This window comes from Capra hircus, chromosome 21 (genome assembly GCF_001704415.2).
Source record: "Capra hircus breed San Clemente chromosome 21, ASM170441v1, whole genome shotgun sequence".
Lineage (NCBI taxonomy): Eukaryota > Metazoa > Chordata > Mammalia > Artiodactyla > Bovidae > Capra > Capra hircus.
In genome coordinates, this window is record NC_030828.1 from 7,313,447 (window position 1) to 7,331,307 (window position 17,861).

The 17,861-nt window shown below is 52.5% G+C and overlaps 1 protein-coding gene across 1 annotated transcript in view; it reads left to right on the top strand.

Annotated features, from left to right (window-relative positions):
- The window catches only part of IGF1R (insulin like growth factor 1 receptor), a 304,928-nt gene that overhangs the window by 274,941 nt on the left and 12,126 nt on the right, over window positions 1–17,861 (top strand). The window contains exons 16-20 of the mRNA XM_018065947.1: window positions 1,893–2,122; window positions 2,377–2,487; window positions 6,423–6,582; window positions 9,568–9,697; window positions 15,136–15,270. Coding sequence (XP_017921436.1) covers window positions 1,893–2,122; window positions 2,377–2,487; window positions 6,423–6,582; window positions 9,568–9,697; window positions 15,136–15,270 — 766 coding nt within the window. The remainder of the gene's footprint in view (window positions 1–1,892; window positions 2,123–2,376; window positions 2,488–6,422; window positions 6,583–9,567; window positions 9,698–15,135; window positions 15,271–17,861) is intronic.

The following is a 17,861-nucleotide window of genomic DNA, read 5'->3' on the forward strand; positions in this document are numbered from 1 at the left end:
CTCAGGCCAACAGGTAGAAATACGGTCACCGTATTTGAACTTAATTTATTTGGCCTTTGGACAGGCATCTTATAACTAGTTTCCTCAAGGGGCAACAAAATGACATCGCAGTTCAAAAATGCTTAAAAACTTCTCTCTCTGAAAGCTGATCTGCATGTCACCATTCTCCAAGCACACTGAAAATCCCCTCCGGGGAAACGCTGATAGCATTGTGCGCGTAAGCCTCTGCTGCCCGGGAGGGCTTAGGGCTGCTGGCTAAAGTCAGAGCTGCTGGGCTGAATTGAGAGAAGGGATTGTGAGTATTGACTTCAGCCACCTCCACGGGGTGAATGTGATTGGTTTTAACTCCATGTTTCGTGGTGTGCTACATAGCTAATTCTGATTAAAAGCAAGCCTGGATTTTCAGAGATAAATGGATATAGACTGTCTCTTTATACTTTCTGAGGGGTATCAGAGAGTCTTACCTACTAGGGTGTCTTGCGTATTTACTCTCCTAAGCAAGCATCAGCCTCCTCTTCCAGGCTATAAACTGTCTAAGCCATATGGAGGGTGGAATTCCGTTTGTGGCATTCCTGAACACATACCTACGTACTATGAAATACAAAAATGTACGTGAAAGAAAATTCTGTATTGATTTAACATAGTCCATATTGGACATTCCTTAGAGGTGTAAATTGGTGGTATCTCCTGGGCCTGATTCATAGACATCTGTACTTTACGAGGGTGTCAGAATACAGCTGTCAACCCACTTCTCTTACATCCAGCCGAAGGCCCACAGTTAACATCTAAAAGCATAAAGGCAAACACAGGTTCCCAGTCTTTCTGCATTTCTGAGCCAAGGCCATCTCTTTCCGAGCAGTGGAGCTGGCCAGGGGTTCCCCTCTCAGACAAGCACATGAGCACACAGCGTTAGAAGAATACGGTTATAACTGAAATTTCTGATGGATCTGTGGAACAGGTGCATTTTCGTTTAGTTCTCACCTACCCTTCAGAGTGGTCGGATGGATTTTCTTCTGTTTTCTTTCTTTCCTCCCTTCTTCCTTTTCCTCTTTCTCCTTCCTCCTGCCTCGAATTATTTATCTATTTTCTTAAACCAGCTTGAATCTGGCCAGAAGCATAGGCTGGAGAGGAAATCATATTCAGGCTTAGTCATCGCCAAGCCTCACTCCCCAGCCCCTCACCCCAGTGGTGGGAGGTCCCTGAGTTCACAGAGCCCAGGCCCAAGTCCTGGGGAGACCCTTCTGCTCATCAGCTGTCCCTTCCTGCATGCTGGTCAGCACTGACAACTCCTCGGTAGGAATGAGCAGTGAGACAGAGCTCATCGCTTCCGTAGCTCACTCAGTGCCCCAGGGTCTCTGACTCTGTCCAGGCTAGAGCAGAGCTACCCATGGAAGTGTTAATGCCAGTCCCATAAGAAACCTGAAATGTTTCTAGTAGCCACATATAAAACAGGAAAAATAAACTAGCAAAATACATATTGATAACGTTTTCTTTAACTAAATATATCCAAAGTATTATCAGTCTTAATATGTAGTCAGTATAAAAGTTACTGAAGTATTATATTATGTTTTGAAATCCAGCATGGATTTTATACTTATAGATAGCAACATCCGAAGTTAAACGACTTTCTGTTTCTTCCTTGCCATTGGTATCTTTGAATTATCTCTAGAAATCCGTGAGGACTTGAAATTCTAATGTTTGACTATACAGTGGCCTTGCTGAAATCCCCAGCCTGTGGGAGATTCCAGAGCCAGCCATATGCCCGTGTCCCCGGTGCTCTCCTCTGTGGGCTCCAGGGAGTGGGACCTTGCCCTCCTTGGCCTGGAGTTTGCCCGGAACGCGTCCTGCCCAGCCCTGTCCCGCTGGCTCAGCTCCGGCCTCTTCCTTCTCAGTGTACGTGCCTGACGAGTGGGAGGTGGCCCGGGAGAAGATCACCATGAGCCGCGAGCTGGGCCAGGGCTCCTTCGGGATGGTCTACGAAGGCGTGGCCAAGGGCGTGGTCAAGGATGAGCCTGAGACCAGGGTGGCCATTAAGACGGTGAACGAGGCCGCCAGCATGCGCGAGCGGATCGAGTTCCTCAACGAGGCCTCGGTGATGAAGGAGTTCAACTGTCACCACGTGGTAAGAGGGGGCCCCGGGTGTGGGCCGCCCACTCTGGGTTGCCATCTCACCCTAGCTTCCAGGGGGCTCCCCGTCACCCCGCTGCTCCGTTAGACGCTGTGCACACGGAGTTTCCAGAGGCGGTGCAGGGCTGCCCCTGAGCCCCGGGGCCCGTGGTGCGGGCTCTGCTCCAGCCCGGTGGTCCTGGCAGCGGGGAGCTGTATCGTGGGGGGTCCTCACCCGCTCAGCGCTTCTCACTGTGTCTTTCCTCACAGGTGCGCTTGCTGGGCGTGGTGTCCCAGGGCCAGCCGACGCTGGTCATCATGGAACTGATGACCCGGGGGGACCTCAAGAGTTATCTCCGGTCTCTGAGGCCAGAAATGGAGGTAAGTTTTGATTTTCACCTGCATCCCACGTCATCTGTTCCCTTTCCTTTAGAACCTTCCACAGAAGATCTGTGTCTGTAAATCCGTGTACTTTCCTTGCTGCATGCTTGGTTCTCGGTCCTTTATAGCTGCAGTCCCCAACCACTTTGGCACCAGGGACCGCTTTCATGGAAGACAGTTTTTCCACAGACCAGAGCCGGGGGATGATTTGCGGGTGATTCAGGCACCTTACATTTATTGTGCACTTCGTTTGCATGCTAAGTCGCTTCAGTCATGTCCAACTCTTTGCAACCCTATGGACTGTAGCCTGCCAGGCTCCTCTGTCCATGGGATTCTCCAGGAAAGACTCCTGGAGTAGGTTGCCATCTCCTCCTTCAGGGATCATCCTGACTTAAAGGTCGAGCCCACATGTCCTGCATTGCCCGCCGACTCTTTACCCACTGAGTCGCCTTAAGAGAAACCCTTACTGTGCGCTTCATTTCTAACCTGACGCTGGTGCCGGTCTGACAGGAGGTGCTGGCCCATGGCCCAGAGGTGGGGGACTCCTGCTTTATACGAAGGAGTTCCCTGGCCACAGAGAGACCTGGATCTTCAGTGAGAGGCCCTTGCCAGTACGCAGACACCCCGTGAACCAACCCCCTGTGGGGTCTTGCTGCTACCTCACTCTCTACCCACCGCGCCACCTCCTCCAGCACCGTCTCTCCAATTCCCACTGACAGACCTGTCCACACCGCTGCTTCCCTGTAGCCTTTCCTGCCCCCACTCTGTCTGGGGTACCCGTCTCTGCTGCCCCCTCTTGGGCTGCGCTTGTCAGAGCTCAGTGTCAGGTTGACCTGCCTTTTCTGCCGGGATGCCTTCCCCCAGGCTGGTGCACAGACTCCCACTCCCTCAGAAGCCCACGCGCCACGTGCGCCTTCTCCCCTCTCGTGGGCAGTCTGAGCCGTTGAGCCGAGGGAGCCCTATTTCTGAAAATGGGGCTCCCCTCCTGCATCCGCATTCCCGGCTTTATCCTCAGTCAGCGTCTTGCTTGAGCTTCTGAATGATCATCGCCTCAGCTGAACCATGATCTCTTCCTAGTCTCGGGAAAAATACCAATTTGTATTACAGGCTTCAGGTTCATCACCGCGGTGTCTCTCCTTCGGCAGCGTGAACCCAGCTTTTAATAATCTGGAGGCATGACTTTTAAGAGAGTAGTTCTAAGAGTAAACTGGGAGATAAATACTTAGAAGGAATACTAACCATGTCTGCGTTCCACTTGACTGCCTCGCTGGGCCTCACTGGGGTCCTGACTTTGCTGCCTATTGAGGAAGCATTGGGTCTGCTGGACGAGCCTTGGATCCTGCCCTTTCTTTACCCTTTTTGAATGTCTATAGCCTGTCTCTGAGCTTAATCTCTGTTTTCTTCATTTAATCGGCAACTGGATCTTCTCCCAAATAGTAGTTCCTTAGTTTTTGTTCCAAGCACTTGTTCACACGTGGCTTCCCTTACTCACAGCCAATGGGTGTGGTTCTGCGAGGCCCACGGAGCCCCGTGTGGACCGAGGCCCCGAGCAGGGAGGTTTGCGACACACCCACCCTTTGTTCTGCCTCGCTGGGCGCCCAGCTCCCCTGGCCCTCAGTGCCTTGCCCCAGCCCGCTCTGTAATACCCAGACCAGCACAAAGGACCAAGGCTCCATCAGCTGGCGGCTGGAGGCGCGGCAGCGTGTTTCCTATCAGATTCATGGACGCCACCTCTGAGGAGCCCGAAGCACTCGCTGCCCCCGTCCCCAGTCTCAGACTCAGAGTGAAAAGCTCGTCGCCCTCGGCCTGGCTCTGCCATAGCTGTCTGCGTCTCAGGCGGCGGCTTCAGGGTCTGGGCCTGGTTTCCTTCCCTGTGGATAAGAGGGTTGGTCCTTCTCATATCAAAATTTCGCTTTTAGGTTTGTCGGGTTTAAAGTTGTCCTTTCTGACCCACGCCAAGTATAAAGCTGTGTGTGCTTGTCCCGTGGTTCTGCTATGTTCTGCACGGCATCCTCTCCCCATGCACCGAAGGTTCACCCGTTCCCCTCGCTGACCGTGGGTGCACTTGTTGGCACGTCTTAAGCAGTTCTAAGCAAATTAAAGATTTCTGTTCTCTAAAACATCTGAAAGCATGGCAGTATTAGCACTGTGAACCGACGGAAAGCCAGCCCTCTCTTTCAATAATTAAAATCGGGTTCCTTTCTTTGCTTCTGTTTGTTATATTAATCATGAATGGCCACTTCTAATAAAGAAAGAAAGTGAAGTCGCTCAGTCCTGTCCGACTCTTCGTGGCCCCGTGGACTGTAGCCCGCCAGGCTCCTCTGTCCATGGGATTTTCCAGGCAAGAGTACTGGAGTGGGTTGCCATTTCCTTCTCTGTTTGTCATATTAATCATGAGTGGCCACTTCTAATAAGCACCTAACAATACTCCACAACTTCTTGCGCGTAAACTTAACATTTTACCTGCACTTTCCTAGTGTACCAGACCAGGCACATCTAAAGCCTTGGAAAGGCTCATCCATACAAGGCCCCTTTCTACAGGAAAGGGGTGTTCTGGCTTACCCTCGGGCCATCTCGTCACGTCCCCAGGCAGCTCAGTGATGAGGATTTTTAACCACAGGCATTCCTGATAGTAGCTTCAGAATTCAAGTGTAGGGACCCAACCCATAAGTATTCGGAAAGTTGTTACCCTGCTTCTAGAAGCCAGCTTTGGGGCAGAAACTGCCCCCTCTGCGGGTAAAGCCAGCAACCCCTAGGCATGGTCCCCGGTCATCCTCCTGGCAGTGACCCCGCCTTGACCCCAGGGCTGTGAAAGAGCCCAGGCAGGAGGCAGTGCACACCCTTCTCGTGGCCCAGGGTTTGAGCTGGGGAGGGCAAGCACCGGGCCTGTCCAAGCAGGACGGCTTTACAGCCAGCAACCCCTAGGCGTGGTCCCCGGTCATCCTCCTGGCAGTGACCCCGCCTTGACCCCAGGGCTGTGAAAGAGCCCAGGCAGGAGGCAGTGCACACCCTTCTCGTGGCCCAGGGTTTGAGCTGGGGAGGGCACGCACCGGGCCTGTCCAAGCAGGACGGCTTTACATGTCGCGAGAGGTGCTCTGTAGTCAGGGAAACCGAGGTAGTGTCGAACTCACGCAAGCAAGAGATGGTCAGCACAGAAACCTTCTTTTGGGATAAAGAAACTTGGCCACACATTTTATATGATGTTTTTCTAAGTGGACTTATTATTTGGGGGTATTTCTTTTCAGTGCCAAAGTCGGTATGTTGCCCTCCTCTGCAAAGAGGAAATGTTTATCCATGTTACTTGTTGGACATCAGTCCCCTCCAGAGTAGGCGTCCACTGAACTTAAATGAACTGTCAAGGACTTGCTTTCCACATCAAGCACAGAAAATTATAATCCAAGGAATGCCACTCTGTAAGGGGAACAAATTAATCTTGATGTCTTTGTACTTTAGAAGAAAGTGGAAGGGAAAGAGGAGGAGTAAGTAATTTATAACAAAGCTTTTGTGGAAAGTAATGTATCCGGTGTCCATTCAGGGCTGTTTGCTTATTTCCACACAGCCTTTGTAACGTCCCCTCCCTCCTTTTCCCTATATGGACTTGAATTGTAGACATAAAAGGAAGACTTAGACTAGTTGTAATTTGAGTATCCAGAATTCTTAATATCAAAAATTCCTGGCTTCACTTTAAATGCTGTTAGTCCCACCGCAACACCAAAGGTGCTGGTCCGAGTTGTGCTAATAGGCTCTCCTGTCTGCAGCTCTGCGCTGGGTCAAAGGGCAGTGCCACCGCCTCCTTCTGAGCCACTCCTGGTTTCCTTGGAGAATGACGTGGGGTGCTCAGGTTGAACAAAAGAGGATCAAGAAACCCTGAAAGAGCGTGGGGTGGGAAGAATTCCTAAATTCTCATGTGTATCTTTTTTTTTATTCTCCAACAGAATAATCCAGTCCTAGCACCTCCCAGCCTAAGCAAAATGATCCAGATGGCTGGCGAGATTGCAGATGGCATGGCATACCTCAACGCCAATAAGTTTGTCCACAGAGACCTCGCTGCCCGGAACTGCATGGTGGCCGAAGATTTCACAGTCAAAATCGGAGGTATGTTCTTAGCTTTTCAGATCTGCGCTAAAGTCGCACGTGTCTTAGGGACCCTGTGGGCATTAGCCGGCCCAGGGAGAGGTCTTCCCGCACATCCTGTGATTGCAGAGGCTTGCTCTTGGGAGTCATGTGATTGTGTCCCATTGGTAGTCAACCAGCCAGGCTGGCTCCAGTCTCGATGGCACATGGCTGCAGTGGTCCAGGCAGTGGGCAAGGGCGAGCTGAGGCCATGATCCCTGCAGGTTCCTCTCCTGGGATGTGGGGGATTTCTCAGCAGAACAGTTGTAAGCGCCGGTTCCAAAAATAGTTGAGAAAATGTCCTCAGGCGATTTTGACTTGGACATAGAAGTCACCATCCAGACTACCAGTATGTCCTCCAGTTTTCCAAACTCTGTGGAGTTTTCTAAGAGGTGAGGCCCCCTGGGTGAACCCCATGCGCAGAGCCTGGGTGGTGACGGGGCAGGTGGTCCCTCGCCGGGGGAAGACCTCTGCTCTCCAGGGCCCACACTTGAGCTGATCGGCCTCTGGGCTCCTGATCCTTGTGTGTGTGCTAAGTCGCTTCAGTCTTTGTGACCCTATGGGCTGCAGCCCTCCAGGCTTCTCTGTCCATGGGATTCTCCAGGCAAGAATACTGGAGTGGGTTGCCACGCCCTCTCCAAGGGATCTTCCTGGTCCAGGGATCGAACCCGCATCTCCTGTGTCTCCTGCATTGGCAGGCGGGTTCTTCCAGCCCCACCTGGGATCTTTGTCATAACCCTGACTTGGTATCTAACCAGCCTGCTCCTTAGAACCCTTGTTGTCACTGCCCACCATAACAGTAAAAACGTGGAGTGGATTACATTTCTGGTCACTGGTTAGGAGTTTATTTCAGCCTTTAGGCTTGGTTTTGACTGTGGTGTTTGAATCTGCTTGATCAACACACATGTAACGTCAGGGCTGCTTAGGAACCACCTGCTCTTCCCACTGTGAGATGACGATGGTTCAGAAAAATGCTAAATATTTCTTCTGAGAAACCACAGGAAGACCCTACGTTCAAAAACTATTCAAAATTAGCCTCTCTGCCTAGCCCATGTTCTGGAAGTACTCACCTTCCTTTAGCAAAGCTGTGGTGTTTTTTTATTTACACAGTGATTTTGAGTGAATATTTTGGCTCTTTGATAAACAGTGAGTAGCCCTCTAGAATGGTTTCCCAAGTAGAACCCATGTCACTATAGACGTGCCACCTGGTTAAACAGCAGGTGTCTTTATCTTTCATTTGTAAGGAGCTTGAGGTGATGGATGGAGCTGTATCACAGAGCAGATACACTTGGCCATCAATTACTCCGTGTGTCCCTAGATTTGGCCCTTTGATGCCCCCGAGAGTCTGAGAAGCTGTCCTGCCCCGGGGCTCGACCCTCTGGCCGCTGCCAGGGCTTCCTCTGTGCGCCTCCTCCCTTTTCAGCAGTGACTCAGACTGTTCCCACATGGATGCTCACCAGCTCCTCTTCCCCAGCTGCAGAGCCGGGCAGCCGCTAACTAAAGAAACCTGGTTCTGCCACCAGAAGCCTCGAGGCTTGAGGCAGGTGTCCTGAGCTCTGTGAGCCTCAGTGTCTTGACCTCGGACGGGGGCATGATCGTAAGAGAGCCATGAGATGCTGGAGGGACTGGGTGCAGGACGGCCCAAGGCGCCTCAGTGCCTGGCGCGGGCACGTCCTAACTCCCTGCTGCTCCCTCACGGCCCTGCCCACCCCACAGTGCCACTGAGAATGCCCCCAAGGGCTGTTCTTGTGCCACTGGCCGCTGAGAGTCCAAATCAGTAAGGCCTCAGTTTGCTGTTTAACCAGGTGGCATGTCTATAGCGACATTTTCTTTGTACTTGTGTTTTTCTTCCTAAAATTTGAACTTTTTCTTTTGAGTTAAGGAAGAAATAGTCTGTGCTCTTTTTCTGGGATTTTTTTTTTTCTTCTTTTTGTACCAGTAAAAGCAAATCCTCTAATTTGCATGTCACTGGATTAATTTGGAGATAAGACTTCAGCTCTTCATTTTCATTCTTCACAAGGGTTCAGAAATGTTTTTCTAATACCCAGTGTCTGATGGATTACAAATACAGCAAGCAATTTTACCACAGGCAGTTCAATGGCCCTTAGCATAGGACAAGGAAATTATGTTGGTTAGCATCCAAGGAACTTTGTTCTCTGTGTTTGCTTTGTAGCCTTACCTCTTTGTGGCAGAGTTAGAGGCATAAATGAACATTTTAAAAAGGAGAGTGGCCCTTTCTCCTGAGAAGGAGGCAGAAGATGCCCTGTAAGGAGAGGTTACATGATTGAGTGGAAAATCAAACTCTGACAAAGAAGCAATAATTTAGGATTATAAAGCAAGCCTGCCATCAAACATAATTATGTGACTTCTTCTAGAGTCATGGAAAATGGAAGACATTTTCAAAAATGAGTGGGAGTATTATGTTGAAAAACATTATTGAGTAATAGCTTCAGGGCCTAGTAAATAGCATCTCTTAGGCAGCTTGCTGTGGACTTTTTTCACTGTGAATTGGTACTCTCAATATTTTCCCCCTTATTAGATGGTGAAACTACTTTCATTTCCTCTGATAATGAGGCAGTGCTACCAAGTAAATAAAAGTCAACATGCTCCTGGCTATTTGATCATGTTTTTAAACCACAGACAAATGACCTTTGCTCTACCCAGTATGTATTTTCCTGATAAACTATGGGTCTTGATAATTTGTAAGATGCCTCTCATTTTAAATGCAATGAGGAAGCTAACTTTTTAACAGAACTACGATATAAATATATTTACAGGCAGAGATATCTGGGCGTTTGCTTGTCACGTGACTCACTGACCCTCATCAGACGGCAGCATGGACACCCACATGAGTGTCCCCTTGGCTCGGCCGCGGGCACAGGCCCTCTCTGAGCCGTCGTCATTCTCTCCGCTTCTGCCCCGCAGTGCTCACCCAGGGTAACCTCACGCCCTCTCTCCTCCTCACAGATTTTGGGATGACAAGAGACATCTATGAGACGGACTATTACCGGAAGGGGGGGAAGGGGCTGCTGCCCGTCCGCTGGATGTCCCCCGAGTCCCTCAAGGATGGAGTCTTCACCACTCACTCTGACGTCTGGTACGAGTCCTGTCCTGTCCCCCCCGTTTTCTGTTCCCTGTTGCTCGTGTCCAGCTTTGGCTGAGTGTGATGCGGGCCACCCCCTCGCCGTGGATGCGTTCCCGCTGTCAGTGGACACTTGTGGGACCTAAACACTTCGCAGGACCAATATTTCTTTCAGTGCTGAGCTGCTCACCAGGTCGTTAGGAGACCCAGAGACACAACCCCAGAGGCTGGGATGTGGGGACAAGCCAGAAAACATCACCTTTTTCTGCTTCATCCCCTTCCTGCCTTCTCTCATTTTCTTTCACAATAAATAGATACCGTGGGGTCAGGGCCAGGGGTGGAGGGGGGCGGGGGCATTGCTTCACCTAATTAAACCTTCAGATTACAAACTTTGCTTATTTTAGAGCCAAAGTTTGAGTCTTGATGTGTTTTCCTGCTGGTCCCATCTGCTCTCTGTCCTCTTCCAATGGGTCTTCCAGGGGGTCGTCGTTGTTGACCCAGGGATGGTGTGGAAAGCAAAATGCCCCCTCGGTCGTGGTCGTATCTCGGGGTGGAGAGCGTCAGAAGCCTCGGGTAGAGGATGCAGAAGCCTCTCACTGGCAGTGTTTGTTGCAGCTCCTCAGCAGCCTTGCGGAGAGGTGGTCAGGTTCTGAAATATGACTGAGGTTCTTGGCAGGCGAAGGCCCTGGCACATCTGCCTTCAGGATCGTCAGCTAGTTCCCTGGCTGTCCTCTGGGGAGATCCCATCACTGATGTGTTACAGAAATGGTAGTTGTTTACTCCAGCCATCCGGATGACCACATAGAGGAGTTATTTAAACAGTGACAGACGTCATTTTTTTTTTTAACCTCTTGACCCTTCACAGTTCAAGGGCCTTGGATCCTGTTTAGAAGACAGGTGCAAATTGGAAATAGCATTTGAATATGACCCAGCAAAGCATGATTACTTCTTGAGCTCAAGTATGAGATCTGTTTTGCAATCAGTCTGTTCAAGATGCTTCTCTCTTCATGGTCAAATCAAAGTGCTCAACGCCATTTTTAGATAACAGAGATGACGGGGAGGGGCAGGCCTGGGTCCACACTGCCTCTGTTTATTCTGGGATCCCTGCTTCCAACAACTTCGAGGTCAGCTTACAGGGCAATAAAATAGAAAACCACGGGAGCCAAGAAAAACAGGGGCGGGGCAGAAAGATAAAACTAGAGTTGTTGATATCCCATAAGCTAAGTTTACCAAATTCTGGTTAGTGGTGATTGTGACAAGCTGCAGCAAAGAGCGCTCTGCCATTTTTCTCCCATTTGATGACACTGACATTATGAACCAGGAGGAAAAATACATATATACAAACAAGAGTAGGGATTTCATCTTCATTCCATTCACTGTTCAGGCTTTGACACTGCTTTAGTTTTTTTTTTTTTTTTTAATAGTCCTGAGGATCACACTGGTAAGGTGGGTAGGCCAGGATGATGGAGCATTTAGAGGGCTTCTCAGCGGCCCAGAATCTAAGGTGCTCCCCAAGGAATGAAAATCATTTCTGAGCGTATTCAATGGCACAGAACAGTCTCCCCTGCATAGTTAGAGTCACCCCTGCATAGACCTTGAAGGAGATACATCAGAATTTTAGGATAAGAAGGTGTTCTGAGGTCAGGACTGGTCCCCGAGCCCCATCTACAGTGTCGTTGACAGCTGGTCGTTGAGCTTCTGCTCACATATTTCCCTGGTACTGCTAATTCCTCTCCCACAAGACAGACTGCCCTGATCCTTAAGACATCCTTGGGTTGGCAGGTCTTACTCATGCTGTGCTGAAGTTGGCCTCTTGTTGATACTCCGTTGGCCCTTCTCTCTGCAGAACAGTTCACAACCTGCTCTGCTTTTGGTAAGACAGGCCTTGGAGTTGCAAGGAAGTGGTCTCTTGTCTGTGCTTGAAACATCTCTGTGCTTCCCTGCTATTCTCGGAGACATTATCCCCAGGCCTTTGGGCACTGTGTTGTTCACCCTATAGCTCCCTTGTAGCACTGTGTCTCAAAGGAGTGGCTCCTTTGAGCGAGAAGACACAGGTGTGCCTTCTAGGCATGGAGGAAACCCAGCACAGGACTCAGGAGGCGGAACCCCCAGCTTGAAGGCGCGTTTCCTTCCTGAGCGACTGCACGGCCCTACGGCAGTCTTCATTTCCTGACTTGCTGAGAAGCTTTCCAAGTGGCCACAAGCATCCAGAGTTTTCTGCCCCCTCCTGGAGTTCCTGGTTCTTCAGTGGCAAATCCACATCAGCAGGGAATGTGTGGGGTTCCATGTGCTGATGGGTGGGACCTTGACAGTTCCTGTCCTGGTGTGAGGAGTGCTGACCTTAACCTGCACTGGAACTGATGTGAGACTCACACCAGGTTGTCCCTTCCTTGGGGAAGACACCCCAGTGCTCATAATTAGGAAAGACTTCACACGAGTGCGTTTGCCTAATGTTTAAGGATTAAGTGCACAAAATTCAAGGCTTGGTTTCATATGAGGCACTGATGTCAAGTCACACTGTAAATGACCTGCTCCTAAACCTGCAGGCATCGCATATTTCTTAGTGTCTCTGGCTGTGTGGCCTTGGCCAAATCATGGAGCGTCTGTGGACTTTGGCTGCTGGTCTGTGAGGTAAGGTCTATCTGGGGACGTCTGAGGAACCAGTATAGATCTTTAAATGGCCCCTGTGACAGCTGGTGGCGACAGGGGGGCGCATTGGTGGTGCAGAGAGAGATGTTAGCCTCCGTAGCTTGGGGCAGACTGAACTCAGCTAGTGCTGCCCTATGCAGGGCACCCGGACTCCAGCGCTGCGTGGCCCTCACTGACCGGTGACACTGACGTCAGTCCAGAGTCGCTCCGGGGAAGGCCGTGGGGAGAGCCGACTGTGCCACCTGCCGTGTTCCTCCGTGGGTGTGAGCTGGCGTGGCCCAGGCACAGCACTCAGAGCGTGCAAGAACAGGGTGCTGGAGACACGGTCCTGGTCCCTGGAGAACGGTCTTGTGGAGAACAGGAAGTGACCCTGACGGGCTGAGATCACGACCCCCTTCCCAGAAGAGCTGGAGTTGTGGGGCTCCCTGAAGTATGGACTGTCCCCTGTGGAGCAGTGAGGAAGTGGGGTCTTGGCAGAGGGGACGCTGGGGGACGCCATGGTGGTGGGAGGCGCTGAGTGCATGTGGGGGACGGTGGGACTTCCTCGGGGGAGTCAGCTGAAAGGAGAGCGAGCGAGGTCCTGGCTGCTGTGTGAGGGGTTCAGGACGAGTTCTTCGGGCGCTGTAAGGACTTTCAAGGGTGCTGGACAGGAGAGGGACCTAGAGCCATGTTTAAAGAAGTTCGTCATGCCTAGAGTGTAGAGCACAAAGTACGATGTCGGTGCCGAGAAGGAGGTGTCCCGCAGGCCAGGCGAGGGGGCCGTCTGCACTGAGGATGTGCTAGGGGGCTGGAAAGAGGGGACCAGACCTTTGGGCAGGTCTGAGCCTGCGTGGACAAGCCGTGGTGGTCCTCTGAGGGGCTGCAGGAAGGAAGAGCTCGGGGTGCTGTCAGATGGGAAGGAGCAGCAGCGAGGCGAGAAGAGCAGGGTAACGAGACCGAGGTGAGACCGGCCCAGGTAGTGAACCCAGAGTGACCCGGAGCTTGGAGGGGGGCGGCAGGCACTGAGGGCTCAGGGTGGCGCCACCCAGCAGGCACTAGCAGCCCTTGGCGTCGCCGAGGAGCGCACGGGGCAGGGGGAGACGTGGGCCTGGGGAGCTGCATCTTCAGGTGATTCTTCAGTCCAGGCTTGCGGTCAGTTGGGTGCCGCCGCCTCTGAGGCAGTGACCTAGGTGACCAGGCCAGTTCCGTCTGTGAGATCCCTCAGCCCACACTGACGGGGAGCCCACTGCCCTCAGCCGGGCCTGTGAACATCATGCACAGGCCTTCAGCTTTGCTAGATGACTCATTCAATGTCAAGACTATTTCTTGGTCACTGAGGTTCAGAAGGACTTTGGGTGGCTCTATCCTCTGAGGACTAAAACTCTGAATGTCTGACATCTGCTCTGGGCATCAGTTTGAACAAAACCCCTTTGTTCATGGAAAGTAGCTGAAGGGTCTACGGGAGCATTCTGATGCAAAGTCCGTGGCCCTCCTGGCTCTGCTCGGCCAGGTCCCTGGAGCTCTGGGCGAGAAGCGACGCCCCGAATTTTCAGTGCGACTTTGCCCACACCCCCAGTCTGTGAAGGTCCAGTTGGAAGCCCCTCAGGCTTGCTCCTCACTGCCGAGTGGCCATCTTTAATCTGTGGAAATGACCGGAAGGGAAAGGCAAATAGACCGGGGAGAATTTGTGCAAGACGGCGATGTGTGCTGGGAAGGCAGCTGTGTTTTGCAGTATACAGCACTGCCCTTTTCAACACCCTCGGTCTGAAGTTCTGTGTGTGTGTGTGTGTGTGTGTGTATATTACGGTCTGAAGTTCCTGTGTGTGTGTGTGTGTGTGTGTGTGTGTGTATTACGGTCTGAAGTTCCTCTGTGTGTGTGTGTGTGTGTGTGTGTATTACAGTCTGAAGTTCCTGTGTGTGTGTATATGTTTATTAGTTTGTTTTCCAATAGTTGTCAGTCTCTCAGTTGTGTCTGATTCTTTGTGATCCCATGGACTGCAGCTCGCCAAGCTCCTCTGTTCATGGGGTTTCCCAGGCGAAAATACTGGAGTGGGTTGCCATTTCCTTCTCCAAGTAGTACGATTTTCTGAATCGACCGGCAGACGCACATTCAAGGCAGATTGCACCTGAGCCTGCTCCCCTTGCTGACTTGGTTCCTTGACTACCCCCTTCCCCTTGGCTAGACTCTGGGCTGAAGGATCCTTCCTGGGATGGGAGCCCTGCCCCAGCCATTTCTGCCCCCCGCTGTCCCCACCTGTGAGGCTGGAGCCCCCTCTCCCCAGGCCCTCCTGGACCTGTAAGATCCCCATTGAGCTTTTCAACACCCCAAGGCCAAGGCTTCCATCCCAGACCAGTGAAGTCAGTCAGGGGCCCGGGTATTGGTATGTGTTAAGAACTCACCAGGGGCGCCTGACTCACAGCCTGCATTGAGAACCACATAGGCAGAAGTTTCCAGAACAGGAAGTTTGTTGAACTGCTTGCTCATACCAGACGGCCTTTGAGGCCACTAAGACACTATCCCAGTTGGGCCTGGGGACAGGCATTTGATTCTCAGTGGGATAAAGCACATTTGGGAGACGTGGCCCTGCAGGGCCCTGAACTCCATTTACCCGGGGCTCCCATCAGAGGTCAGGAGCTCGCGGGCCCTCAACACGCCATCCTCTCAGCTGGCAGACTCATGCCCCTAGGGCTGCCGCACATGAGGCAGCTGTTCCACTTAGCCCGCGCCTGGCTCGTGCTTGACATGCGCTCAGTTGCCGGAAGGGAGAGGTCTCCCGGCCCCATCCTCCCTTTCCGAGCACCTCACGTTTCTTCTCTCCTGGCAGGTCCTTCGGGGTCGTCCTCTGGGAGATCGCCACGCTGGCCGAGCAGCCATACCAGGGCCTGTCCAACGAGCAGGTCCTTCGCTTCGTCATGGAGGGCGGCCTTCTGGACAAGCCGGACAACTGTCCTGACATGCTGTACGTATGTGCCGAGTCCCTGTGGCCTGGCGGTGCCGGACTGGCCAGAGCACTTGAGACGAGGGCTTACCTTAACGGAAGAACCTGGGCATTTGGGCTGGTGCCTTTATCCCACCTTATCTTCCTTAATCCTGGGAAGATTTTTGCAATGCAGTTTGCATTGCAGTTTCTCAGGCCAAACGTCTTTGTGAAATACTTGAGCCACAGCAATCCCTGCCAATCTTCTCCAGGCAGAGTTGTTTTAAAAAAAAATGCAGCAACCTGACATTGCTTCCTCTGAAGCCACAGTCCAGGCTGCTCCCCGGCCACTGGCAGGGCTCCTCCAGGCTCCGGGTGTGACCTGAGACCTGCTGCAGGCTGCTCCAGGACGCTGCCACCACCTGCATCCCCCTCGGGTTTCTTCCCTGTTAGGTGTTTACAGAGGTTGTAAACAGAGTGAGGGGTGGGCTCCTGGTAACCTCCTCCAGCAGCCGTGCGGACCGGGAGGCAGTTCTGGGGGCCTCCTGGCACACGGCTTTCTGTCCTGAGATTCGTCAGGAATGGGAAACAGTCCGCCAGCCTCGTGGGCCTCCCTGCTCAGCGTTCTTGGGGCAAGCCCCTCTGTCTGTGGCGGGCAGCGCTGCCGAAGGTGTGAGGCCGTGCGGGTGTGCTGCGGTTGGGTCTGCAGGTGCGGACAGGCACGGGTGAGGGGCACTGGGCTTCCTTTCAACATGCACCTTCAGGCAGGGCTCATGATTTTCTGGATCCCGACAGGTGGGAGGCAGGCTACCACTAATACCTCAAGGCCAATCCAAGAATTTCCAGAAGCACTTTTCAGGACAGTTTTGGCCTCACATTGGAAAGGACCCCAGAGGAATTGTTGGGCTGTTTCTCTGTGCACGTGGAAGCCGCCCCGCCCCCACCCAGCTCTGCCACCTCCCTGCTCCCCTGGCTCGGGGGAGGGCCGCCTCGTGGTCAGATGATACGGACGTGAGTCAGGCACCGCGCTGTGTGGGGACCAGGGAAATCAGCCCAACAGCCGGGAAGGCTCGGTTCACTTGGTCTCTCAAGGTTTACGTGGATCGGGAAATGGGGATGCTGGGTCCTCTGCTCAGTGTGACAAGGTTGAGATCAAGATGTCAGCCTGGCTGTGACCATCTGGGGTCAGGGGCTGCCCTCTCCCAGGCCCCTTTGGGCTGCTGCCAGGAGTCGGCTCCTTGTGGCTGTAGGACTGAGGTCCCCGGGTCTGGCTGGCTCCCAGCTCCCAGTCCTTGCCACCACTACCTGCACTCCCCGCCACGAGCGTCTCACAGTGAAGCAGCTTTCTTCTTCCAGGCCAGCAAGAGGAATTCTGCTGCTGCTGTTGACTTTTTTTTCTTTACCTAATTAAGTCACATCCATGCTGGGTAATCTCCCTTTTGATTAACTTAGAGTCAGTTATTAGAAGCCTAAATGAAGGAGTAAGATCTCATCCCGCTCACAAAGCCCCTCCCATGCAGGTGAGGGGATCATATGGGGCATTTGCAGCAGGGGCAGGGATCTTGGGGACCATCTTAGAGTCTGACAGCTGCAGCCGGGGAAGCAGAAACTGTTGTCCTGGCAATAAGTCAAGGTTTTGGTTTTTCTCTAAAGCATGTTTAGTGTAGCTTCCAAGACTGGATCCCTAAGCTCCAGGTAGAGTGTGGGAGGGGCGGTGGGATGGGGGTGGGCCTGTTCTCCTGGCTCCGACTGTGCTGCCGCTTTGAGAGAACATTAGCTGGGCATCCTACTCCTTAGCTGCTGCCTCTGAGCATTTGCTCAGCCAAAGCAAATGCTGTTCTATCTCTAGGACAGCTTCCATGGCGTTAGGAAAGAGGCCAGGGAATGCCACAGGAAAGGCAACATCTTTGCCTCAGTGTGTGTGTGTGGAGGTGGGGTGCCCGTTGATCATCTGAGCATGGGCCCAGCCTAGGAAACCTGCATATGTCCTGGACATGGGGCACAGACCGTGACAGGAAGCTCCACTTCTCAGGAGGCCATGCCTCGGGGGACACCAGGCATCCCAGATCCCTCACCAGCAGACTGCCTGGCACAGTGTCTTCAGACTTCCGGACCCAAAGTTGGAAGAGACTCAGACAGCCACTCAGTACGTTTTCTTGCCCCTCACGGAAACTCTCCTCTTCTCCTCTGTTATTATTTTTTTTAGTTGCAGCATAACGTTGTCTGAAACCTAACAGTTTAAGACAACAGGAAGCATGTATTATCTCTCGGCGTTTCTGGAGGTCAGGGAGCCAGGAGCAGCTTAGCTGTCTGGCTCTGACTAGGGGTTTCCTGAGGTCACAGTCCGGCTGGCAGCCAGGGTTGCACTCATCTGAAGGCTTGACCCGGGCTGGGATCCACGTCCAAAGCGGAGCACTCACCGCTGGGTGCTACACGAGGCCTCAGTTCCTCTGTGGTGTTGCTTGAGTGTTGTCATGCTACGCAGCTGGCTTCTCCTAGGTCAGGGCTCAGCGAGCCTTTTCTCCAGAAGGACATATCGTAAGTGGCAGGTAGTACATATTTTCAGCTCTGTGGCCCCTGCGATCTCAACTGCAGATGCTTGCCTCGGCTGTTTACAGGAGCAGTCAGAGACC